Source organism: Dipodomys merriami, unplaced genomic scaffold (assembly GCF_024711535.1).
Source record: "Dipodomys merriami isolate MVZ:Mamm:240054 unplaced genomic scaffold, mDipMer1.0.p SCAF_11, whole genome shotgun sequence".
Lineage (NCBI taxonomy): Eukaryota > Metazoa > Chordata > Mammalia > Rodentia > Heteromyidae > Dipodomys > Dipodomys merriami.
In genome coordinates, this window is record NW_027202382.1 from 26,379,387 (window position 1) to 26,406,489 (window position 27,103).

Sequence of the window (27,103 nt, forward strand, 5' to 3'; positions counted from 1 at the left end):
CAATGATCTGCTAAATATCCTGGTGGTATTCAAATGTAGCCAGCTTCTCCTCCTCCTTTTGGCGCTTGACGAAGAATGTTTCTGAGTCCAGATTGAGCAAAGCTACACTGGTATCCTTTATGTTCCTGCTGATGTGTTCTAGAAGAAAATTGCTCTCCTATAAAAACCTGACAAGATTCTCCTTCTGTTTGATGTGTTGGGGGCAGGGGGATCTTTGAGCAATCAACGTTTCCAGGTTACCTATCCCTAGTAGGGTCAAGCTGATATTCCAGTGATTGAAATTCATATGCATGAACTGATTCAGTTCTCATGTTTGACCCTAAGTCCTAGTATTGTTTCTCTTATTTTACAGATGAGGAAAACAGAGGAAACAAGAGCTACAACTCCTTGGTGCCTGTTTGAGAGCTAGTTAGTATTGAGTGGAATCAGGAACCAATTTCTCAGCTTTTATCCCAACTTTCCAGAAATTTCTTATAATACAGTATGGGGTTAAGGGCAATGGGTATCACCTCCTTCCCACTCATGCCATTTAGTAGTAAATGCATGGGGAAGAGATGGGAAGTTTACAGTAGAAATGCTGGGTCCAGATGGGTGCTGGTGGCTCACACCTATAATCCTAGCTACTCAGGAGGCTGAGATCTGAAGACCAAGGTTTGAAGCCAGCCTAGGCAGGAAAGTCCATGAGCCTCTTATCTTCAGTTAACGACCCCAAAAGCAGTACAGCACTTGAATTCAAGCCCTAGGACCAACACACACACACACACACACACACACACACACACACACACACACACACACACACACACACACACACACACACACACACACACACACACACACACACACACACACACACACACACACACACACACACACACACACACACACGAAATAAGAAAAAAAATGCTGGGTCTGCAAATAAAGAACTTTTAGAAACCTTGCCCCCTCTAGATAGGTCTGTATCTACCTCAAACCGGAAATTATTTAAATTGGTCCAGTGTCTGCTAAATACCAAGATATTTCATTATGTGCACTGTAATATGTGCACATCCCTTTTCTATAAATACCATTAAGAAACTGGCTGAGCTTCCTCTTCTGGATACACAAAAAATGCTATTTAAAAATGCCACATTGAAATGCTTATGTAATTTATTTTCTTTAAATAATAATTTGCTACAATCCTGTCACAAATTAAAAAAAATCAACACAGTATTCACAAAGGCAGAATTCCTTAGGACAATCATGGGGTAACTGAGAATAAATTAACATCAAATTGTGTGTATATTCAGATAGTCTGATCTTCTTCTTTGAAATGAAATGGAGACCATTGTAACTGAGGGTGAATGCACACATTTGTTCTTCTATACAGAGACTCATTCTTTATATAAACTCAACAGTAATTTGAATCGAGTTAGGAATCCTGAGAACACTTACCCCAGGGAGGGTGCATGCACACACATGCACACCCACCCGCAGGGCACTCGGGAGGAGCCGAGTTATCCATGGTCAGTGACTCCTATGTCTTTTCTCAGAAGGGCCAAAGATTTGAAATAGTTAGATGCTATCATTACCCCCCACCCTGGAAAATTGTCTCATTGAAGTAGCAGCAAATCCATGTCGTAGATTCAGTAGTCAGCGCGTCCAGTACTGGCATCTGAGTAGACAGGGAGAGGCTGAGAGGCTGGCAGAGGCAAGAGACACACCTGGCTTCTGGCTTCTTCCATTAAGACAAAGGCTCACATGGAGCCTGCTTAGTCTTGGCTGAAAGTCACCTGAATACCCATTATTAATCTGGTTCAGGCACTGGGTGTGAACCTGAAATGGTGGGGGAGGGGAAGCAGGGAAAGGGGGAAGCAGGGAAAGGGGAAAGCGGGGGCGTCTTAGGGATGATTCTCCAGAATCTGGGAGGAGACAGAAGCCCCTGCGCCCTCCGTGTGGACATTCATCAGGAGTCCCTGGCATCAGCAGGCAGTGGGTTGAATACCAACTGCTCCAGTCCTGCCCAAGAGGCCTAGGAAGCTCAGCCCCGAGTCCTACGCATATCAACACACAAAACACCCAAGCAACCCTAAGAACCACACTACTGGTGGTTTCTGGGGGTCAACAGTCCTGCTGGCGTCCCCTCTCAGCTGCTTAGGAGGGCTGACAGGGCACGATAATGTCTAGGGAGGAAGGCATTTGGACAGGCACCAAAACCGAGATCCCTTTGGCTTATTTCTCTCTGGCCTAAAGGAAGCCATAGCTGCATGCATATCTACACCAGTTCCTATGTACAGGATACCTCTTCTTTAGAAAGTTAAAGTGCCTGGGTTCAAATGTATTCATCCCTTTCCCACAGCAACCAGTTCCTCTTGAGGCCTGTGGAGGAAAGTGTGTCCCCCTGGGGAATGAGGAATGAATGCTTCACAGTTGTCCTAACTGGGATCCAGCCTCTGGACTAAGCCTTCTTCATATACACGAAGGATTGCTTCACACACAAACTTGTACTGGCTCTGGAAAAGAAGAAACAGGTCAAGTCCAGGATCTTCGGGAATGATGCATCCCGCTGTGTACTCAGGAGTCTTTGCATCGTTCTTGATGACTTGCTAAAAGCCTGGGCCATGGGTTGGGGCAGAGTGGGGTGAACTCAAGTCCTGCCTCATAAGTGAGGAGCTAGTTATTCCAGTGAAGCTCATCAAAATCCTCCTATTGTGACTTGGAATACTTATGTATGCATAGGGTAAAGTGCAGACACAGGTGGGCTGGGCTCTGGGTGTGGGTAAGGAGTCTGGATTTTGTCTTAAAAAGGAGGTCACTGAAAAATGCTCAGCAGGATATGGCTATTTATATGGCTTTCCCTCAGTTTCTGAGACTGGTTCCAGGATCCCCTGTAGATATACACATCCACAGATGTTCAAGTCCCTAATAAAAACTGGCACAGTATTTGACACAGTCTATAAACAACCTCCACACAGATATTTTAAATCACCTCTAGGTACTTACATTATCTAATGCAATGTAAAGGCTATGTGCACAGTTGTTATATCAGATGACTTAGGGAAAGAGGGCATGCGTTCCATATAGATGCAAAATTTCCCCTAATAGTTTTCCTTTGTGATCTAGCTGAATCCTTAGATTCAGATACACAGAGCTAGTTATTAACATAGAGAGTATACAAGGAGAATCAAGAGCATGTAGAACTTCTCCAGCCAGGAACATCTGCCCAGGTAAGGGGCTCTTTCTTCTTACCCAGCAGTCAAGTTGTCCATATCATTAAACAAGACAGAGAATGACCTTAAATAGATATGCTGATTTCTTTTTTCTTCTTCAAGTCATAACCAGAGTTCCTGGGCACAAACTAATATACAACTACAAGGGCTCACAATCCATTAGGGAAATCTCACAAACTGTCCACAAGCCATGAGGACCATGATACAGAGCTGGTAGGAGCATAAAGTTCTTGTTCTTTGTTTTGCTTTGCTAGCTCCTTCTTGCTTACCCTGGGGGCTTGCCTGGAGGCCACTTCTGCAGGAAGTCTACCTTATTTTTCCAAGGTTTGCTTTAGATAGCTTTCCAGCATGTTCTCAGACACCCCGGAATCCACCTATCACTGCTGAGATGTACAAAGGACTAACCCAGTTCTACCTGATGCAAGCTTAGGTGTCTCCCACTTGCACAATTAGCAGCTGAACGAATGAGTGCATGTGAATATGGAGGCCACTTTGTGGATGGAGAGATGAAGCTATGAGACAGGCTAAGAGACCATTTAAAGGTGCCAGAGCCATTTCTTTCTATACTACCACCCTGCCTCTCTTGCAATTCTGGAGCAAAACCTAGAGATTTCCTCTTGAGGAAATCTGTGGTGCTAAGTGTGCAGTTATCAGGAGACAGCCCAGAGGAGGAGAAGAGGGAGGGAGGGGCAGGGGAGCCCCAGGCCTTTGCTGACTTCTGATGGACAGTGATGGGCTGTGGCTCCATGTGCAGAAGCAGGTGGAGCTGCTCCCTGGCAGCAGAACTCAGGCTGGATGGGTGTGGGCTTTAGGGGTCTGGAGCCCCTGGCAAGTTCTGTGACCTTGGGCAGGTAACTCAGTTCCTTCAAGTCTCAGGCTCATCACAAAGCTCTTTTTCTCATGCCTGTGTCCAGCAAGCAGGAGCTCAGGACATGTGGACTATGGTTATTTTGATTATTGGATTTCTACTCACTGATGTCTGCACCATCATGGCACGCTGGTCTCGCATTTTCCGGACAATATCCAGTGGGTAAACGGGCAGGTTTCTTTCAATTAAGCACATGGCCGTTTCCATGGTGACCAGTACCCCTGTTCGACCTATTCCAGCGCTAGAGAGGGAGGAGAAGCAGAGACTTGGGATCTGCCGGAGTAGCCTGTCTGCACAGCCCAGCCGAGCTGCTAGCCAGCGTCCTCAGTAACAGAGGGAACCTGGTCTGGTATTCAAGAATACAAAGTATCCCCCCCCCCTCCCCAGGGTGTGTTCTTAGGCTAAGATAGCCTCTCCTTATAGGGCCTGAGACTGGGGCTTAACCGAAGGAGAGACACCCAGTACTAAGTACCAAAGCCATGCTTTCTTAGTCACACTTGCAGTGAAGGGCAGATGGGAGCAGGGTAGGGTTCTCATCTTTGGCTCCGGGTTACATTCGTGTATTTATGAGTTTGTAGGGCTTTGTAAGAGCATACAACTTTGGGGGGGGGGTGGATTTAGGGTAGGATTGGTATCTGCTGCTTTTCTCCAGGCCTTTCCCAAACACATGGACAAAATCACAGTACCTGCAGTGAACTAAGACAGGCTCTCCATCCACTCTCAGGGACCTCACATAGTTCACAAATTCCAGGAAGTCTGAGGAGTCATCAGGCACGCCATGGTCAGGCCACGCAACATACTGGAGATGTGTCACAGTGTGTTCCTCTCCAGTCTGCAGAGATACGGGGGCTTCGGTGAATTCATCAAGACGGTGGGCCCTGCCTGAAACCAACCTAGATGGCCCCGTTTCCCCCCACTGGGTCCCGCTCCGCTGTGGCACCTGCTAACTCCTGCCGCCGCCGCCTCCTCTGGGACACCCATCCTGTTGGGCTCAGCTCAGCCATCTCCTCCAACACTGACTTCCCCATCTCTTTTGCCTACTGCCATGGTACCTTACAGACCTGACCACCAGGGGGCCACAGAGCAGGCCTGGCTGTCTGGGACCACCTGGCACCTACCCTCTACTGCCTCAGACTTCAGCTCACCTCCGTATTCGTGACCAGCATCTCTCGGGACACGTAGGCAATGGTACAGTCCTCTGACCGACACTGGATGTGAAAGACACCATGGTCCATGACGGCAGGAGGATCTGGCCAGTACTGGTGACACTTGGTCTGTAAGAAACAGGGTGAGTGGACCTCCTCTGTGGGGGCTGGCTGCAGGGGGGCGGAGCCCAGCCAGGAGGCTTCAGGAGGTCAAGAGACTTCTCTTCCTCCCCAGGGTTCCTTTAATAGATGCCCGGCACAGGCCTCGGACATAGGCCTGGGCTTCTGAACTTCTGAACAGCCTCCCCTCTAACTCAGGCCCAGCCAAGTCCCTCAGGCCCCTTTTCTGCTCTCAGCAGATCTTCCTGCCTCTGCCCTCCTCCCCCACAGGCAGGCACCTCAGGCTGGCACTTTTGGGTCAGACAGAGCCCAGCCTGTATCATCTCCATCACCAGACCTGACGGCAAACAGTCAACTTGACGTCTCTGATGTTCAGTTTTTCACTTAAAAGAGGGGGACGGCACGGGTGTGCGAGTATGGCTTACTTGAAGGTCAGGTCAACTGTCCTTATTACAGACATTGTACCAGTTGAGAAGTGGTGAGTAAGGAAACTTCCATGCTGAGATGGCCCTCCTTCACCCTCACAGAAAATTCTCTATGGATCCAGCATTCCCCTAAAAGATTAGGATCCCAGGCCTCAGAACACCAAGGAGCTCGCCCAAGGCCAGAGCTGCAGTGACTTCTGTCACTGTCTCTAATGACTTAATACAGCTGTGGGTTCCCCAGTGTAGTGGAAGAAAAGGCTGTTTGTGGAACATCTAGGTGTCGATCCTGGCTGATTAATAAGCTCGGCTAGGGGCTGGGAAGGTGGCTCAGTGGTAGAGCGCTTGCCTTGCATGCTCGAGGCCCTGGGTTCGATTCCTCAGCACCACATAAGCAAAAAGAAAAAAGCCGGAAGTGGCACTGTGGCTCAAGTGGTAGAGCGCTAGCCTTGAGCTGAAGAGCTGAGGGACAGTGCCCAGGCCCAGAGTTCAGGCCCCACGACCGGACCCAAAAAAAAAAGCTCGGCTAGACTACTGGAATGTCTTGGGTAAGTAATTTAATTTCTTTGAGCCTGTTTCCACTGTCTTTAGAATATAGGGAACTAAGCACTGAAGGGTGCTTTTCATGAGCACAATGGTATCTTGACTTCAGACACAACCCAAGATGGCTGTTGGTTGTCTGCTTTTCATATGAATAAACTGAGGCTCAGAGGAGGAGTCGACCTGTGTCAGATCACAGGCATAGGAATGGGGTCAGAGCCAGAATTTCACTCCCAGGCTGTGATCTTAGGCAGGTAACTCAGGCAAAGGGCCTGGTGCTGTAGAAAGGGAAGTCACCAGAGGACAAAGTTCAGTGGAGCTGGCCAGTGGGCACGGGGGTGCTGGGAATAAAATCCCCCTAGACAAGATTCTGTGAGAGGAATGCAGACCGCTGAGCGGGAAGTGCGTCTCTCCTTCCATTCCCAAGCCAGCCAGAGGCTTTGTGGAGACACTTCACAAAGGGAAATCTGACCATTGAAATAGCTTTGGAAAGAGTGCAGAAGGAACATGCTGAAGGCTGGCTTCTTGGTGGGGAAGAGCATTATCCCCAGAAGATGAACTAGATGGGGTTGTGTGGGAGAGCCATAGACCTTCTTAAGGCAGCTTTATTGGGAGGAGCTTGCTTTCTTGCTTTCTTGGTCAGTCAATAAAATATCCCTGGGATGGGTGTTTGTGTGTGTGGGGGGGGGGGGTTGTGATGAATCAGGTCAAGTATGGCACTATCTTTGAGATGCTCCCAGACCTGGGGTAGGTGGACAGAAAGAGGCGGTAGCCATCAGGACAAGGTGGCGGGAGCAGGGACTGAAGGCCGAGGGTGCTCCCTAGGCAGGTGGGTGAGGCAGAGGGTGTGGAACATACACGGTAAAGAGGATTCTGTGTGCTTAGGGCACAACACAGCCCACACAACTGCAACAGAGTGACAAGTCTGTCTGTGGAGCAGGACATACAGGCCCAGGCTCGCCTTCTGGCAAAGCCAGCTGCCAGCTGTGTTCAGGGCCAGACTAGCTGAGGGAGAGACTGGGTCAGTGGTTACAAGAGAGGCTGCTGCAGTTCCCGCAGAGAACTGCAAAGCCTCTGACAGCAGGCAGGCTGTGGGGATACGAGGAGGGGGTGGAGTGGGATATAGATGGTGGTCAGTGGGGGTGAATCACGACGAGTAGATGTAGGGGGGGCGGTAAAGACTGTTGACTTGGGCGAGCTGATAGAGGCTCTGGCTGGGTTGTGGGCTCTGAGGATGGGTGTGTGCATGTGTGTGTGGCTGGTGGCTTTGGGCTCATCTTGTGTGAGGACATTTGGGCAGACATGTCTGATAGGAAGGAGCTGATTTGGGCCAGGAGCCAGCGGAAGTCAGTATTCAGTTTCATTTGCTGGACCACTCATCAGGCAGGATGACACCTGACTCAGAAATAAGTGCCCTGGGGTGGGAGGGAGCCACATAGCCTGTACTTTGCCAAGCACAGATAACAAGAGTTTCCAGAGCACGGTGCCACTTCAAACCATTTCCTGTCATCCTCAAGGCACTCTGGGGTCCCTGATATTACAGAAAAGCCATCTGCCTGTGGTTCAGAGATGACAACAGAATCCAGAGTTGCTGACCCACTCAAAACACTTAGCTTGAGACAGGTCTGAGGTCATTTTGGCGTGTGTCTGTGTGTGTTTGTGGGGTGATACTTAGGTTTGAACTCAGGGCCTCACGTTTTCCTAGGCAGGTGCTAACCATGCCTTCAGCCCTTTTTTACATTTGTTATTTTAAGATTGACTATTACTTCCTTCCTGGGCTGCACCTGGACTCGGATCCCCAGTTTACACTTCCCACTGCAGCTCAGATAGTAGGCAGACAGCCCCATGCCCAGCTTCTTCCCTTGAGATGGAATCTTATGGATTTTTTGCCTAAGTCTAATACTAGTCTAGAACTGTGATTTTTCTCAATGCTCAGCTTTCTGCCAGCTGGGATATGACAGGTTCCCACCACTATACCTAGCTATTAATTAAAAAGGGGTCTCACAAACTTCTTGCCTGGGCTGGCCTTGAATTTCAGTCCTCTCAAGCTCAGTCTCCCAATTAGCTAGGATTATAGACATAAGCTACCACCATATATCCTGAGGTCATGCTTAATCCTCAAAACAAGCCGAGAGAGAGAGAGAGAGAGAGAGAGAGAGAGAGAGAGAGAGAGAGAGAGAGAGAGAGAGAGAGAGACTATTGCCAGTGATGAGGACACTGAGCTGGAGTTCTGCAGGAAGTTATCCAGTTAAAGGCAAGGGTTCCAAATCCAAATGCCACCTCTGATCTCAAAGCCTGTGTCTTAAAGGATTTGCTGCCTGGGAAGGAAGATTTTCTGTATTATTAAGTACATTGGTATAAAAACAAGAAGAAACCTCAAGAAATATCTTCTGGAAGGCAAAGCAAAAGGAAAATGATTTTTCCCACTGAGAAGTGATTTCTATAGAAAGAATGCCCCTAAGCTTGATCACAGTGAAGGCCACTGTGACCAGAAATGAGAAAAGTGAGCAATTCCAAGAACCCCACCATGACTGGAAGGGGTTGGGAAGGGGTTGGGAAGGGGTCAGTGCTCACCTGCTGGGTGAGCACAATATGGGACAAATGCACAATATCCTAAAAGAAATAGGATGCACTGGGAGATTCATCGCTCAGAAAAAGATAATGTGGCAAAGCGGTTCACCCAGAATGACCAGCTCTGAATACAATCCGGAAGAACTGGCAACCAGGATACCATGGGGATTGCAGGACAAAGAGTGGTAACCTGAGAGTGGAAACATGAATCCTGGGTTTTGGAAGAACAGGTTTTTTTTTCACAACTGATAAAGAGTTATTTCCCAGGGCCAGACATGTAGAAGGGAATGGCAGGCCTCACGGGAGAGGGGAATCGAATTCAGAAAACCCAAGGCAAGCAGCTGAGCAGTTAAGGAGGAGGAGCTAGAAACAAAGGAATGTTCTGGGTTGGATGAACTGGGTTCAGAGTGGACACTGACAAGCCAGTGGGAATAAGAGAGCTAGGGCTTTTCGCCTGCAGAAAGGGCCTTTTTTTCCCCAGAGCTGAAACAAGTAGAGCCAGGAAAAGAAGGTGGCTGCTATTCCAGGTAGATCGCTTGTCATCAACCACTCCTGAGGGGGTTCCTTTTTCTGAGGATGTCTGTCCAGCTGGAAAGGGGAGAATGAAGTTTAAGAGAGAAAGAAGAAGCCAGTGACAGTGCTGAGCCCAAATGGAGTCAGCTCTGAGGAGCTGCACCATGAAGTAAAAGAACTCAGGAGACAGTGCAGTGGCACCTCCATAAATTGCTCACCCCCCCAAAATCTAAAGTACTTACATCCAACATAACAGAATATGGGGCTGAGTGAAACAGAGAAGGAAATGACAATGTACAAGATTTGATGTTTATGGGCCAGTCACACTGGTGCATGAATGTAATCTTGGCTACTCATGAGGCACAGAATGAAAAAGGACAATGGATTTTGGCTACCCTGGGCAAAAAGTTAACAAGACCTCATCTCAACCAACAAGCTGGCCATGTATCCTAGCTACAGAAGAGGCTAGAGGTAGGAGACCCTATTCAAAAAAATAAAGCAAAGAGGGCTCAAGTGGTAGAGTACCTACTTAACAAGCTCAAGACCCTGAGTTCAAACCCGATTATCACAACAAATACAACCATGTGATGTCTTCTACTATTTATAAAATAGTAGAAGACTTGAGCCCACCAGTCTTTCTTTGCCTTGTGGGAGACTGAATCTGCATTAAGCAGTACAGGACCACATGGTGGGAGAGTAATTTCTTTTCATGCAGTATTTTTAGTTGTGCCATGGAGAGAGACTGATTTGGGTTTGGGATTACTTTAATACTACATCCCTAATATTTGAACTCTATTTTATAATACAGACAGAGTAAGAAAGAGTAGGCCTCAGGTTCAGAGCCTGGAAAGCAAGAGAATTTAGAGCTTAATAAATATCATTTTGTGCTTTTACATATTTTAAGCAAACTTTATATTTATGGCAAGTGATACTTGGACTTCCAGTTAAGAAATACACCTTAATTTATAAAAGCTAAAAAAAAATGAGATGAGTCAATTCAAATAAAACAATGAACAGACTACAAAATAAATATAGTACAGTTCTGCTAATAGTCATTTGGTTCGCACCCAAGTTACTAACTACTACTGCTGGCTAATATGTATACATTTTCCGTGTTCCAATTACTTTTACAAAAGGCTACCTGTATTAACTCCAATTCTCCCATAGGGGTTATTGTTATACCATTTACACAGCTCATTAATCACACAGGTAGAAAGTGGTAATGTCAGTATTGATCTTGGGAAGTATGGCTTTCTGCCTTCTTACCTACAACACCACATAACCAGATAGCCATAGGCCTTTTAGAAAAAACATAGCACTACAAGCTGACTTAGGGAACAGAGGCTCCCCAAGTCATATAAAAAAATGGTCCAAGTGTCTAGCGCCACTGGCTCACACCTGTAGTCCTAGCTACTCAGGAAGCTAAAAATCGTGGCTTGAAACCAACTCAGGAAGATAATTCCTTGAGATACTTATCTCTAATTAACCACCCAAACGGAAGTGGAAGCATGACACTAGTGGAGAGGGTAAGGCCTTGAGTTCTAGCCCCAGTACTGACCAAAAAAGATCCAAGTACATTCATTTATTCTTAAAACATAGGCAGTTTTGATGCTTCCAGAGAGATCAGTTAATTGCCACAAAGCTGTAGATAGTAATTCCAGTCATAACTCAGTCTCCCATGTAACTGGGTGGTGGAGATAGAGAAATGGAAGGAGAGGAACAGAGCTGCCTAGCACCCCCCCCCCCCCCGCCCCCTGTCCAGGGCAGTGCATACTCTCCTTGCCTTTGATGAGCAGCATTTCGGAAGAAGTTTCTACTACTGCCTCTTCACTATTTCCTATCAACAGCTTATGTGATAAGAAAAAAAATTCTGACCAAATCTGTGACTAGAAGCTAACTGATGCCATGAAATAAGGAAGCGGCAAAGCGCCGCCCAAAGGTCAGAGGTGAGGACTGAATACAGCTGCTGCTGCTGGTGACAATACAGCACCACCGCAGCATTTGCCAGATACCTGAAGAAGAGAATTGCCTAAGCTCTTTATACGTATTGTCTCATTGTTTTTTCTTTATTGCTGGTACTGAGGTTTGAACTCAGGGCTTTGTACTAGCTCAGCTGGTACTCTCTCACCTGAGCCAAACCTCCAGGCTAGCCTTTTGCTGGTTATTTTTTGGATTTGGAATATCATGGCTTTTCTGCCTCAGCTAACTTTGAATTACGATCTTCCAGATTTCAGCCAATGGAGTAGTTAGGGTGATAGGTGTGAGTCTTCAGGGCTCAGCTGTATTGTCTCTTTCTGCATCAACTTGGCCAAGGTGGTCACTGTATATTTAGGGGAGCCTGGCTCAATGGCAATTTCAAGACAATGTCTACACAAGCTCTGATCTTAGTGGAAACCCAAGGCTATTTTCAGATATCTGAAGGGACATCACACAGAAGAGCGGGGAACCTACTCTGTGTCTTCCATGTAAGAACAACTAAATGGGATGGAGGTCAACAGTGACACGTTCATTGTGAAGAGGAAGTTTTGAAAGTCAGACCTGAGCAGCCACAGGATGGATCTTGGGAGTGGTTAAGCAGAGATAGAGATCTATTTATCTAGGACAACATATATAAAAGCTGTCTAAATGCATGGGATTCTGTAGAACTAGTAGGAATTCCTATTTTGTGGTTTCAGGTTAACCTCTTCAAAGGTACTACCCAAGTCATATGCACTCTCATTTTCAACATGGACTTTAGCACTGAGCACAACCACTAGGGAAGGAGCCATGGGGGAAGTGGCAAACAGATTATTCAAACAAATTTATTTCTGGTGCTGGAATGTGTTTCTGAATATACATTTCATAATAAAGATATTCAGATATATCCAGAGGTCAAGGAATTCATGATAGAAGTAGTCCTCACGCACTGATTTCTGTGATGTCACCTGCTCTATTTCTGTAGAAAATGGAACAATAATACAACTTGACTTTTTTTTTTTTGGTGCCAATCCTGGTGCTTGAACTCAGGACCTGTGCACTGTCCCTGAGCCTTTCTGTGCTCAAGGCTAGCAGTCTACCACTTAAGCCACAGTGCCACTTCCAGCTTTTTCTGTTTATGTGGTACTGACGAATCGAACCCAGGGCTTCATGCATGCCAGGCAAGCACTCTACCACTAAGCCACATTCCCAACCCAAAGTCAAGTCTTTTTTTTTTTTTATGTCGGTTGTGGGGCTTGAACTCTGGGCCTGGGTGCTGTTCCTGAGCTCTTCAGCTCAAGGCTAGAGCTCTACCACTTGAACCGTAGCACCACTTCCACAACTTGACTTTTTATAGACATTTTTTGCTAGTACACATTTCTCTCTCAAATGCAGAACTTGCTCCAGGTAGGCAAGGCCAAAGCCAACACAGAGGTCTGGGGCAGGTGGGGTAAAGCAGGAGGATTGCCTTCTGGCTTGTTGGAATGAATGTCTGCTAGAGTGGGCAGGAAGACAGACTGCACATTTGAAGACGGCAGACAGGAGATTTGGGGGTAGCAGAGAGGAGTCACGTTCCACATAACATAGTGTGACACTGTATCCATTTGAATTGGAAATCAAGTCACTTACCCGCCCTCGCTCGGTGAGAGTTGTCAACATGACGATGAGTGACAACTTCTGATCCCAGACTACTTGCCAAAATTGTGCACAGGTATGTGGCAAGGGTCCCTGAGTGGCAATGTACTTGTTCACAAGGTTAGCAGCAGGAATTTCCATCTAGCAAGAGATTGGTAAAGCATTAGACTCTGTTACTGCCACCAATTCTACACTTTGAATTCTCCTAATTGCTAGTTGAATCACACCAGAAAATATCTCAATCAAATCAGTGAAGAAGATATAAATCAAAGAAGTGATTTCTACCAATCATTGAATAATGCTAGCATCAGGAACTTTAAGAGTAAATTGTATGATAGTCAGTAGGCAAAACTTGAAATGTCCCTGCAAGGTGCCAAGAGTTTAATTGACTTTAATTGGTCTAGTCTAAATATAGACAACATTAGTTATCTTCATTTCCAGCCATATGTGCCAACCCTACATTTAAGTCTTTCCCCATGTAAGGGTTTCCATAAAAATCTACATAGTTGGTTTTTTTAATGGCTTCATTAGGATATTCTTTAAACATTTTTAAAAATTATCTTTAGTTGTACAAAGGAGTTGCAGTTTATGAAGCAGTTTATAATACAGTATGTCTTGATCAATGTCACTTGCAAGGATATTCTTTATACACCACCAAAATACAGTAGGAACTATTTACTTTTCTTTAAAATAAACATCAACTATGCAGGTTAATGCCACCAACTCAATGCATCTTGCTTCCGACATGGCTCCCAATGACTATACCATTAAGTTGAACAATGTTGGTGTTAAATGTTTTAAGTAAATACTTCTTCCATCCTGCCCTGTGGTTACCTTTTCCCCTCAGGACTGAGTCCTTTCTAGAAAAGAGCACTCAGAACAGACTGAGCTTTGGACTGGCACTGCAATTCATTCATTCCTCAGTGAAGCACATCTTCAATGACTCCTCAACCATAAAGGCACTGGACTTCATGGGGTTACCACCCCACCATTCCTCAAACTATACGTTAAAGTGAGAGCCCACTAATCCTAAAGATGCTATGAAGCAAGTGGACTCACTTGTTTCAGACCAGTTTTTACTAGGGTAATTAATTATTTTGCCATAATTTGAGGACTAATCTGAGAAATCATGATTATGTTTGGATCAGGATTTGGCTAATGAAGGCTTGAGGGCCACATCTGTCTGCAACTTTGAAACCTAACAGTGGTTTTCAGCATTTGTTGTTTCAGTGGTTACATTTTCAATGTGAAGATGAGAGAGCTCCTACTGGTCCTCTACAGAAAAACTTTGCTGACCCAGGGTTTAGATGAAGCAATTGAAGTGTCAAGAAGTAAGTGATTATAACAAGTGGTTACTTGTTATTATTAAGTTTTTGTTGTTATTAAACAGGGTGATACTAATAATGTGGGGAAAAAACACAGAAAGTTACAAACATACCACTAGCAGAAATAAAAAGGAAGTGAGCCCGTACAGGGACACCGGGGATGATGGAATTAGAAACACAGGGTGTTTTGGTGCTCATCCTTTCTTAGCTTTGTTATTATTCATTCTCTCGGGACTTTCGTTTCCTCCCCTGTAAAGCAAGCCCGCTGTGCCTTCCCTCCCGTGGCTGCTGCACTACAGAGAGGTAGCCAACAGGACAGCGCTTATCAATGGCAATGGCTGGGTCCCCGTTCTCCTTAGCCCAATGAATGTGTTCTTTCTTTTTACTAAGATTTCTAACTTACATTCACATAACTCGCATTAATATAATCTTCGTTTCCCTGCAACGTTACCCGGGTGGTGTCATCTGTGAAAGAGAAAACATGACCGATTATTCTGGGTGTTATTTTTATCATATTAAGTAAACAAGGGTTCAGTTCCCAGCCCCATCTGTGGCTCTCTCCTCATTAGCATAAACACTATTCCCCAACTGTTCCCAGTCTGAGATGGCTGCAATAAAGACGGTGGTGTTTACAGAAACACTGAAAACCGTTCCAGAATACCAGACAATCTGTTTGAAAAGGGGAAACATTATCGCAGTGTAAGGCGGGAAGAAGGCATTCAGGCCAGATACTCACAAGGCAGTACATCTTTATATCGATTTTTGTCCAAATTTTGAGGCAGCTTTGCAAATGTGATGGGCAGACCAGGCTTCTTTCTGTAGAGTTGCTAGACACAAACATGAAAAATTATTACATAAAAATGGCTTTTGAACTAGGTGCCAGTGGCTCACACCTCTAATCCTAGCTACTCAGGAGGTGGAGATCTGAGGATCCCAGTTCAAAGCCAGCCTGGTCAGGAAAGTCCGTGAGACTCTTATCTCCCAATCAACCACCAAAAGTTGAAAGTAAAATGTGGCACAAGTGGTAGAGTTCTAGCCTTGAGCACAAAAGCTCAGGGCTGTATTCAGGCGCTCAGTTCAAGCCCCAGGACTGGCACAAACAAAACAAAAAAAAAATGGCTTTTGGTGCATGGCACCAAATCATACTAACTCTTTAGAGTTATTATATTAATACGCGAAAAAGTCATCCCAATCGAGATTCTATAATTCTAGGAGAAACGGATTCAATTCTTCAATAATTCTTTTTTTTTTTGTTTGGGTTTTTTTTTTAACTGTATTTTTTTTGTCTTTTCTTTTTTGGTACTGGGGATCGAACCCAGGACGTTGCACTTGCTAGGCAAGCGCTTTGCCACTGAGCTACATCCCAGCCCTCAATAATTCTTTTTTAAACTTTGAGTGAGAAAAAGTTCTAGGCAGGAGTCTGACTCATAGATAATGGCTCCCGGTAAGTAACACCTTCTTTATGACAATTATTTTCAAATAGAATTCTGACTCATCCAAATTCATCTAAAACCCCTTTTCCCTCCAACTCAATGGAATGAGCCATATCCTTTGCTAAAGAGCAAGAGTGTTTCATTCATCATTTTAGAAGTATATTTCCACGGTAAGACATTTACCCAATACACAATAATCTACCAAAATAGTCAAACAAAACAACACTTGCATATCTACAAGCACATCTAATACATGTTACACAGCACCAGACCAGAATCACACCACAGCCCAGCTAGAGATAAAACTACTCTTCTTATTTTCCAAGTGATAGCTAGAGGTTGATTGCTTAGCCCAAGAGCACAAGAGGATGTACTTGGTGCTTATTATCTCTTTTCTACACAGTTTCTCCCACTTAGACAACTATCACCAAGCCGTTTTCAGGAGTGGTTCTTATTAGCTCTCTGGGAATTTAAAAACAACTTGTTTTTTTAAATCAATGTTGGAAGTGATATTTTTTTTTCTAGAAAATTTTTGATGTTGGAAAAGTATGTATTTCCAGAAAAGACCAGCAATTACATAACTGAGATAATCTTTTTATATGATATATTTTTTCTCATTTTTTCAATGTATACATACTTACAAATATAAGCAAGTATGTATGGAAACAAATGATACATTTGTATGGGTTTTCTGAAAAGAAATGAGGTTGGACTACTATATATGCTAGCATTCCTCACACTATATTCAGTAGAAACCAAGCATCTTAAAGTAATAGGTATCTTTTTCATGTGCTTTAAAAAATTTTTTTTTTGTTGCCAGTATTGGGACTTGAATTAGGGTCTAGGCACTCTCCCTTAGTTTTCTTCATTCAAGACTGGTGTGCTACCACTTAAGCCATACCTCTACTTCCAGTTTTTTGCTGGTTAATTGGAGAATCTCAGACTTTTTTTTTGTTTTAGCTGGCTTCAACCCTAGATTCTCAGATCGGAGTCTTCTAAGTAGCCAGGATTTCAGGCATGAGCCCCCAGCTCCTGGTTGGCACAGTTAATCTTGATGATCAACTTGACTGGACTGAGCGCTACCTAAGAGATTAGTAAAAACACACCCATGGGTGTCTGTGAGGGAAGACCTATCCTGAATATGGGTGGCATCATCCAACAGACAGGGGGCTGGGATGGAAAAATAAAAGGGGAAAAGAGGAAGAAGCCCGCTGCTGCCATTAAGTGAGTATCTCCGCTCTACCATGCCCTTTTCTCCCTTCAGTCATATTATTCACTCAGGCCCAGCTGGCCCATGGAACCAGCTGACTGTGGACTGTAACTTCTGAATCCATGAGCCAAACTACATCTTTCCTCCCTTTAAACTGTTTTTCTTAGATATTTGTTACAGCAACAAAAAGCTAACAACACTGTAATCCTTAGGAAAAGTTTGGAAGCCAACATACTTTAGGAAATCTTTACCTTAGGTACTATGAATTTCCTACAAGACAAGCCCTACAATGCACACACTTGTTTAATTCTGATCAATGAAGCATTTCTCAAGCCAACTTAAACATTTAAGGTAACTTGTGTCTTGGAAACATTACCAGAATTTTGAAGCCTGTTTTCCTCTTCTTATGTAGATGACTTCTATTGGCCCAATAGTCCAGTTTACTCTAATTTATCTTAACTTTTCATTCTCTTTTGTCAATAGGTTGTTTTCAACTGTTTTATAAAGGTCCAAGAACAGAATCGTGACATAGAACACATTTTTTTTTTAAGGACTTTGCTACACACAACCAGGTTTTTTGACAGGAATTTAAGTTATTTATGGTTATTTCACAAAATTGTAGCCAACACCCTTAATTGTCTAAATTCTGAGGAGGAGGAGAGGCTGGACAGGATTCCTTGGCCCTTTAGTTTTATGAATGGTGTAGTGTTTTGTAAACCAGCTTCTGTTAGTTTGTTTCTCTCTTAATAAACAAATGGTACAGAACTCTTCTAAATTCACATGGAGATTGGCGTCACAGTGTTTAATTTTATTTATTTACTGAATGTTTTGAATTCCCAATTCTGTAAGAGTTCAGTTACTGATCTGATCACCCGTATAGTCTCAGTTTACGACAATCAAGTAGCTGCGGGACAACCTCTAGAGACCTTCAGGCTTTCCAGACTCTGAGTGCAATCTAGAAATAAATTCATGATTTATTGGAGGTTCTGGTTTGACACTGGTGGAAGGAGGACATGAGAGCCAACCACATTTATCTAAATGGCATTAACTGCATGGAGGCAAAATCCAATTAAGTGAATATAAGCCAGCACAACAAACCTTGAGCTAGAAAGGCACTTTTAAGTCCCAGAAATGTAAGTGCAATTAACTTGAGGTCTAGCAGATGAGCAGAGCTCTAGTACTTTTGCTAGATTTGCTTATTTATGATAATATTTTAAATGCCTCGTGGTAGTGATGATGTGTTGATAGGACTGTTAAAATGCTGAACTTTTTTCTCACATCCTATTATGGTGTTTTTTTTTTTAATGTATATACTCTGGACTTTATAGAAATAAATAATGACTCGTGTCAGAGAAGTTTGTCTATAGCAAAACATTTACTGGCAGGAAACCAGAAACAGCCTGAACATCCCCCAACGAAGAGAAGGGTTGAGCAAAACTGCGGTACAGTTATGTCACAGAATGTTCATGCAAATAATAAAGCCACTGAGATAGGCTAAAAGTACAGTTGTGGGGAGTGAGTGGTGGTGGTGGGTGCTCATCCATTTACCGCTAAATGAAAAATGCATGTTATTGAGTAAACAATGGTGAGCCCATTCACATAACAGCAGCATACGCACAGTGCATATAATGTATACAAGCACAATCCTATGTGTGCACACGGTGCGAGGTGTATGTATACTTATTTGTGTAAGCATTGGATCAAGTGTGGAAGAGTCCACGTCAATCAGACTGTTACTTCTAAGCTATAGCAAAGAGGAAGAAATTGAATAGGATGGGGGTGAGGAGACTTAACTCGTATGCTATTTCTGAATTCTATGAATTATGATCATGAGAATGATGATTAAATGGCTGAAATGAGAAAAGAAATACAGTGAAAGAAATCTATCGATAAGATGAAAAAGAAATCCATCTCTGGAGAAAGCTGTGTGAACAAAGCACAGTTAAATACTGCGGGCATGTGTTGCGTCTGCCTTGCAGAGGCTGACGCTGAATGGGGCGGCAGCGGGGCAGGAGGAGGGCTCCAGCAGCCTTCAGTGGCTTTCAGTTCCTGTACCACACCCACAGGTGGTGATGAACAGTGGTCAAAAGCCAAAGCTGAGCCTCCCCTGCTCACCAGAAGGGTAGGCATGACACAAGACACTATTCACTGGACATAGCTTTCAGAATAGGGAAGGCTGGCATCATGGTGATAACCCTTTATCCAGCAAACTCTATCCAATGCATTTCCTTCTCCTTGATTAAACAGGGACCTCAACTGAGAGAAATCTTGGAATAAGTCACAAGTTACTCTCAGGAAGGAATGACCTGCGGTTGAACTGCTGCAGTCCCTAAAGAAGATCAGGCTGGCATGCATGTGGACTTGAATCCAATATGGACCCAAGCCTACTCCTTCACATGGGAGAAAGCGGGAAACCCTACACTGCCTGCATAAAGTCAGAACTTAGGCAGTTTGAGGCCAATTGCAAATGCTGCCAAACTGTTACCTGTCGCTATGGAGGGAAGGATGGCATTGCAGGCTGGGTGAAAGGGTTGTGTCACATCTAGCCATGGTAAGCTGCAACTAGTGGACTGTGAATATATGTGTGTTATATATGTACATGAGCCTGAGTCTTGCTATGTCGCCCAGGCTGATCTCAAACTGCTGAACTCAAGATATCCTCCGACCTCAACCTCTTGAGTAGCTGGGACTACAGGTATGTCATACTATGCCAGGTTTTTTATTAACATAGATTCTAATTCTAACTTTACCCCAAAGGAGGTATGTAACACAAATACCTTAGCCTCTCTGAGCTTTATTTCCCCCATTTCTAAGGATGATCTTGGGGCTGAGGGTATAGGTCAATGGTAAAGCACATACTTAGCATGAAGAGAAGCCCCTAGGTTCATCCACAGGCATGTTCCCTTCTTCCACCAAAATACTGTTAGTAACTCTGGCCACCTCTATTTCACAGACCCATTCCGAGAGTTAATTGAGACAACATATGTGAAACACACCTGATAGATTCAAGGTGCTGTAGAAATGCTAAGTATTAAGTGTGAGTCTATTGCAGCAGAGACCAAATGCTTTCTGGATTGCACTTGTAATTGGTTACTGAATGTCACAGGAGGGATGAGGGAATTCCCTTGATGGAAAACAGCTCTCCACCAATGGAGGGCATCTGCCTACAGTCTACTATCCAGGGCAGAGGCTTTGTGTCATCGAGTTGGGGTGAGGGAGGGCTCTGCTGAGACTACCCTTGTTCTGCTCCACAGAGATCAACCCTTATCAGCAGGCCATTTCTGGTCACACTAGAAGATGAAGAGATGAGAATGGAGCCACCAGAATTCCGGAGTTGGACAGCCCATAGTTACTAGCCTAGGGTCATGTGACCAGTTCTTGTGCTCTATAGAGTCTTAGAGCCTTTCTTGCTTATCGATAATAAACTGGTCCACTTTTTATGGCGCTGTCATGTGTATCAGCCAATTACAATAAAGTATTTCTTATCCACCCCTTACAATCAACCTATGAGATACGAGATACTCCAGTTGAGGAGATACCCCACTCACAGATGAGGAGACAAGAGTTACAGAGAAATAAGAGTAGAGCCAGGAGTTAAAGTCTACCTGACTTTATCTAGTGGGACAGTTTCCCAGATGTTCTCTAGCTCTGATGCGTACTACCCGAATAACAACCGTCACAGGCCACAGCATCTCATAGTTTCTGAAGGCTCTACATAGTGGTTAAGAGAGTAAGCTCTTGAGTTAGCCTGCCTGGGCTCCAACCATGCTGTGTCCTTTCTGTGAGCAGTTGGGGAGGCCACATGATCTGAGATTCTGTGCCCTCCAGTCTACATCATCTGTTGTGAGAATTGTATAAACTGATGGCCCTGTAAAGCCCTGGGTACCCCGTAAGTGTTCACTAAAGTCTTCCTCTGTTAGCTTCCTGTTTGGCCTGGTTTCCTGCAGGACTCCAGTCCAAGCAGGTGTGGAAGGCTTCCCCTTCCTCTTTAGTGGTGGTGCACACAGGATGCACCCGTTAGCTAAGCGAGCAGTGAGGGACACCTGAAGAGGCTGGGCTCAGGTTCCCAGATCACTTTTGTATCACTTTTGGAGTTCTGTGAAATAAATTATTTTACTTATTCACTTTGATAGGAAGGGGGCACTGAACTCGGAAGCTTTGCATTTGTTGGGTTTACTTGGTTGACACTCTACCACTTGAGCCACTCCTCTAGCCCTGTTTTTGGTGGTTATTTTTTGAGAGATAAGGGCTTCATTAACTTTTCTGTCTGTGATGGCCTCAAACTGCAGTCCTCCCACTCTTGGTCTCCTAAGTAGCTATGATTATCGGCATGGACCACCAGGACATGGCTAAGACACTATTTTATTTATTTATTTTTCTCTATTATAGTAATAGCAAAGGATTTTAAGGATTTTTTCTAAAGTAGAAGCTATAAAACCAAGAGGAAAGATAATGAGCCTTTCATGGCAAGAGATTTTTTTTTTAGAGAGGGGTTTCCTAGTTAATTTCTAGGAAGTATATTGACTAATGGAAACAAATGGACACACACTGAAATTGAATCCTAAAATGTACATTCTCATTTCTAAGTCATTAGCCATCTACAAACTCTGAAGGTAAAACCTGGTATGTCTGATTTCCACTTTCATCCTCTGGATTAGTGTGTGGGCATTCCAACCTCAGTGATCTTGTTAAATGTACTGATATTTGGTAGGCGCAGACTGGGCCCAGTGTGCTACCAGGTGATTGGCAAACAAGAGGTCTGAAGTCATGCTTTGAGAAATACCATTCCAAATTCAGGGGGTGCAAAGCTTTTTAAAACTTCTTTAAAAAGTTCATGAAACCCTTTTCAAGGCAAATCTTTTTTTTTTTTTTTTTTTTTTAAATTTTTTTTTGGTCCGGTCGTGGGGCCTGAACTCTGGGCCTGGGCGCTGTCCCTTAGCTCTTCAGCTCAAGGCTAGCGCTGTACCACTTGAGCCACAGTGCCACTTCCGGCTTTTTTCCTTTTTACTTATGTGGTGCTGGGGAGAATCAAACCCAGGGCCTCAGGCATGCAAGGCAAGTGCTCTACCACTGAGCCACCTTCCCAGCCCTCAAGGCAAATCTTATGGGCAGGAGGTGTGTGTGTTTGGGGGTGGGGTTAGGACTCCTATATGCAAAAGCAAATAAAAGTCCAGCCACCTGAGAGACTTTACAGGGAGAGCCCACAGCGCCCCCTTGTGGACTATCTCTCTAAGCAACTGGAGCAGTCCTTGCAGGGTTGACCCCTTCCTTTTACCTGGAAACATCTCCCAGGATTCCTTGCTGTGTAGTTGATGCTGACACCCTATAAGCTTGGTCTGGTCAGCATTCAGGCTGTGGTCTCCCCTTCCATATGTAATATCACATTCTTTCTTTTTTTCCCTTCCTTTCCTCCCTACACTGCTATCAAATAACACTTTCATTTGAAGCTTTTTTCTGTCTGATGCTCCTCCTCCTCGTCGTCCTCCTCCTCCTCTCTCCTACCCTCCCTCCTCTTTTTGTTGGCTTTGGGGCTGGAACTCAGACACAGCCTGGGCACTCTGTCCAAGTTTCTTTTTGTTCAAGGCTAGTGCTCTATCACTTGAACCACAGATCTGCTTCTGGCTTTTTGGTATTTATTGGAGATGAGAGTCTCACAGATATCACTGCCTGTGTGGGCTTTGAACTGTGTTCCTCAGATCTTGGCCTCCTGGGTAGTTAGGATTATAGGCGTGAGCCACTGGTACCCAGCTCTGTCTGATATTTTTATTACTCATGCTTTCCTGAATCACTCTGTAACCACATTCATTTGGCCTACTTCTGCCTCAGAATCCTTTATCTTCCTGTGGTTTCTAATAAATGATGCATTGCAGATTTGCGTGTCTGAATCCTATGTAAGACTCTCATCCTTCATTTATGACCCCACTGGGCATGGTACTGTTAACTTTGATCTAGCTTCTTTCCCTGGGCCAACTTATGCACCCTGTGCTCGGTCTTCTACTCCCACATTCCTTCCTCAACATTTGGAAGATGAACATGTCCTATTTTCATTTGGTTAGTAATTAGTAAAACTGAGCTAGAATCAGTGACTCCTTTGGGACCTCTGTCAACAATCAATCCCCTGTCTGCTGGGGGCAGGGGATGGGAGATGGTGTCTGACCTGATTTCTGTAGTTCTAGGGGTCTGGGAACGTCAGATGCTTTGTGCTTGTCTGCTCCCCGTTTCTGAGTGAGCTGTCGGGGGTGGGGGGCGGGGAGGAAGGGGTTGAGAAGTGACTCTGTCATCACTCCTCATCACTCCTTGGGTGGCTCGCCCCCACCGCCGCCTCTCCACTTCCTTCCACTCGGAGAGTTTTGAGCTTGTGTGTTGGCAGCTAAACACGCTGAGTCCCTCCTCCTCAATTTCTGATAGTCTCTCCATGACTACCAAAATGCTACTAGCGAGGAGGTGAGCTGGAGTTCAACGACAGGTGGCAGTCGTGGTCCCCTGCTGCCCGCGGGGATGCTCTAAGCCTGAAGAGGAGCCTCAGCCTGGCCCCCAGTCTCCTTTCAGGACCACAGGCGTCCCCTGGAGGTCCTCACGGTGACTCTACTGCCATAGGTGCGGGAGCCACACAGACACCGTGGCCACAGACATGGCGCTCGTGTCCCTGCTCTATCACCAGCACCAAACGACTGCAGGTGACGAATGAGCACGTGGCAATGGCTGGGCAGAATGTCAGTCATAGGAACCTCTTACCTCAAACTGGATCAGCACTGTCCCACTTTCGAGGCCTTTCTTGAGCAGGTCCATAGATCCCTCCAAAGTATCTCCTCCCTCCTGATACATGGGGAAAATGGGCTCTGGGAAAAGCTGATTCAGTTCATCCTCAGATCTGATCTCAGCAAACGAGTGGGCAGCTGGAAGAGATAACACGGAGGTCCTGTCACCCTGGCGTATCAGTCTCCCTCAAAACACGCCCTGTGATATCTGGATGCGGGTGGTTTATGACATCTCATTAAATGATTAAGCACAGCAGTCAGTCATTTTCGCCAGAGATCCTATTTCTAGGTGAATGATTCGATGTGTGCTAATTACATAACACACACACACACACACACACACACACACACACACACACACACACACACACACACACACACACACACACACACACACACACACACACACTTACACTTTGGGGTTAGTTTTAAATGACAGTGTTCAGTGGAGTACTGACAGGCTTTGGGCCAAAGGTGAGGGAACAGGAAGAATGTGTTTGAAGAAAATCTGTTTCCTCTCTCTGACCTGGTTATTTTTCTTTCTTTCTTTCTTTCTTCTTTTTTTTTTGGGGTCCAGTCGTGGGGCCTGAACTCTGGGCCTGGGCGCTGTCCCTCAGCTATTCAGCTCAAGCCTAGCGCTCTACCACTTGAGCCACAGCGCCACTTCCGGCTTTTTTCTTTTTGCTTATATGGTGCTGAGGAATCGAATCCAGGGCCTCAGGCATGCAAGGCAGGCGCTCTACCACTGCCACCTTCCCAGCCTCTGACCTGGTTATTTTTCTACCCAACTCCATACTCCCTCCCTTCTCTGATCCTTTTTTAAAATTCATTCCTTTGTAAGAGGCACTTTTCCAGGCACAGGGTCTCAAGATCTTCTTGTGACACCATCATCCCTCAGAGCCTGGTTTGTAGATAGATGGAGGCCATTTCTCCATGGGAAGTTCCCAGTGTGAGCCTTTAGTCCTCACATCTCCTCTGTTCTCTGGTCCTGTGAAGTCTAAATTCTCCCTTTGTATCCTACAATCCAAGACCTGTTCTTCTCCTACCTGCACAAGACTTTCACCTCACTTGCTCCTTTCTCCCAAATCGGAAGCTATGTGTCATTTCTGAATTTAATTTTCATTGATTGACTGTGCCAGTAGTACTGGGTCTTAGACTCAGGTCCCAGGTGCGTTGGTGCTTTCCTACATGAGCCGTTCTTCTGGCTTTTTGGTGGTTAACTGGAGTTAAGAGTCTCATGGACTTCCCTGACTGGGCTGGCTTTGAACCTTGTCACTAAGATTTCAGCCTCCAGATCTGGCTAGGATTACAGATGTGAACCACTAGCACCTGTCTCCCTTTCTCTTTAGAAAGGGAAGTCACGTCTCATTTACAAGGCACTCTACTACTTTCAACAAGAAGGCAGGAGGAAACCAACACTATCTGAGGTTTCACTCCAATAGTCAACTGACTCCTTCCAAGACACACAGGAGCAAATGAACTGTTGAGGAAACCTGCTTGTACAAAGTCACCCAGCCTGTCAGGGTGGGACATGGGAGTTTAGTCATCTACATGATTCTAAAGACCACAGAAACTAAGCTTCTAGGTACTGATATGATTTCTGTCATACCTTTATCTCCCTAGGCTAATAATGTTGACTTTTAAAAAATTTTTTTATTGTGAAAATACCATACAGAGGGGTTACAATTACATGGGCAAGGTAATGAGTACATTTCTTATCAAGCATTGTTGCTTCCTCCTTTGTTTCCCCTTCTCCCTCCCCCCCACCAAAGTTGTAAAGTTTGTTTTTTCAATATAACAACTTGTACGTCTCATTGTTACAATGGGTCCACTTGTAGCCCTATTTAAACAATTTGTTTCCCTTCTCCTTCACAAATTATACCAACATCATATACAGTGAAAGCAGGAGTTCTACCATGGGGGAGGGACATACAAAGCAACAAAGAAATCATCTTATAAATATGTTAGAAACAATTGCAAGAAAGAAAAAAAACATTTGAATCCTTATCTTGGGGTTCATTTCACCTAACATCAACTTATCTGACCTTTTCTGCTTGTCTCAGACATATACTAGTTATTGCAAATAAGGGAAACCATGGGAACTACGTTTCTTTGGGCCTGGCTTACTTCACTTAATATAATTTTTTCCAAGTCTTTCTATTTTCTAACAAATGGGGCAATGTTGACTTATTGTTCTTTAAGTGTTTTCTACTTACGTTTTGTAAAAAACATACTTCTCATTACAGTTATTAGAAAACTGAAGACCTTGCCTTTTTAGCCTTTTCGCTTTTTTTAAAGCTTTAATTAAAATTTTTTATTGTAAAGATGATGTACAGAGGGGTTACAGTCACACAAGTCAGGTAATGAGTACATTTCTTTTTGAATGCTGTCTCCTCTTCCCTCATTTTCTCCCATTTTTTCCCTCCCAGCCCCCCTCCCTCACAAGTTGTATAGTTCATCGTCATCACAGTGTCTAATGAGTGTCACTGCTATGTTAGCTCACCCTTTGTCCCACCAGTTAGCTTTAAGAGTCTATGCACATCAGTTCTTCCCATTCCCAACAGTCACCAGCCCCTTGCTGTGGCCTGTGGAGGTCCAGCGCAGCCAGCCAGTGCACCACAGGGCCAGCTGTGTCAGCAGCACCTACTCCTTCAGCTACTATCAGTACAAGCAGCTAGACCAGTCATAAGGCCTCAGGGTAACTGCCTTCACCTCCTGAGACTTGATATCCCCACTAGAGGAACAAAAATACTTGTCTCTCAGGAGAGTCATGAGAGGTGAGGGGGATGAGGATGTAAAGTGGTCCAGACAGCTGTTTACTGCTGGGCACCTACTGTGCACCAAGCATGCTGCTGGACTGGTAGAGGAAGGGACAGAGCCAAGAGATGCCTTAAGCCCTGGAGGAGAAAGTGGAGCCAGCGTCTCTACTTTTCAGGCCCTGTCTGGTCCTGATTCCAGTACACACAGAGAGCAGGTCAGGAGCATCTAGCTGTGAGCCAGGGCAGAGATGCCAGCCAGGACTCTGCAGTTACACCCCTCACTCACCATCAGTATTTAAAGCTATGCAGGAGAGTTTTTATTTAATTCTTTTTGGTGGAACTGGGGTTTGAACCCACGACCTCACGCTTGCTAGACAGGTGTTTGACCTCAGAGTCACACCTCCAGTAGGAAGTTATTTTATAATACAACGATAATAATATTAATGACACTAAACAGAGGCCTTCTTTCAAACACACATGGCCGGTCTCTAGTCACTTCCTCTTCAGGAGAACCTGAGGAAGGGACTAGGCCATGCTTGGGTTTCCCTTGAGGATGCTGAAATGTTGACTGGGGCGGAACTTGTTCAAGGCGCCTCAGCCCTCGGGAAGCAGAGTCAGGCAACAGCCAAGACAGCTGAA

General features: G+C 44.9%; 1 protein-coding gene across 4 annotated transcripts in view; it reads right to left on the reverse strand.

Annotated features, from left to right (window-relative positions):
• Positions 1-1,131: 1,131 nt before the first annotated feature.
• The window catches only part of Ptpn3 (protein tyrosine phosphatase non-receptor type 3), a 146,822-nt gene continuing 120,850 nt past the window's right edge, over positions 1,132-27,103 (reverse strand). For all 4 annotated transcript variants that reach the window (XM_070011337.1, XM_070011346.1, XM_070011355.1 and 1 more), the window contains 8 exons: positions 23,683-23,843; positions 15,041-15,131; positions 14,708-14,769; positions 12,974-13,120; positions 5,223-5,351; positions 4,764-4,909; positions 4,183-4,318; positions 1,132-2,492 (listed from right to left, as the gene is read on the reverse strand). In XM_070011337.1, the coding sequence (XP_069867438.1) occupies positions 2,415-2,492; positions 4,183-4,318; positions 4,764-4,909; positions 5,223-5,351; positions 12,974-13,120; positions 14,708-14,769; positions 15,041-15,131; positions 23,683-23,843 (950 nt within the window). In that variant the 3' untranslated portion in view covers positions 1,132-2,414. The remainder of the gene's footprint in view (positions 2,493-4,182; positions 4,319-4,763; positions 4,910-5,222; positions 5,352-12,973; positions 13,121-14,707; positions 14,770-15,040; positions 15,132-23,682; positions 23,844-27,103) is intronic.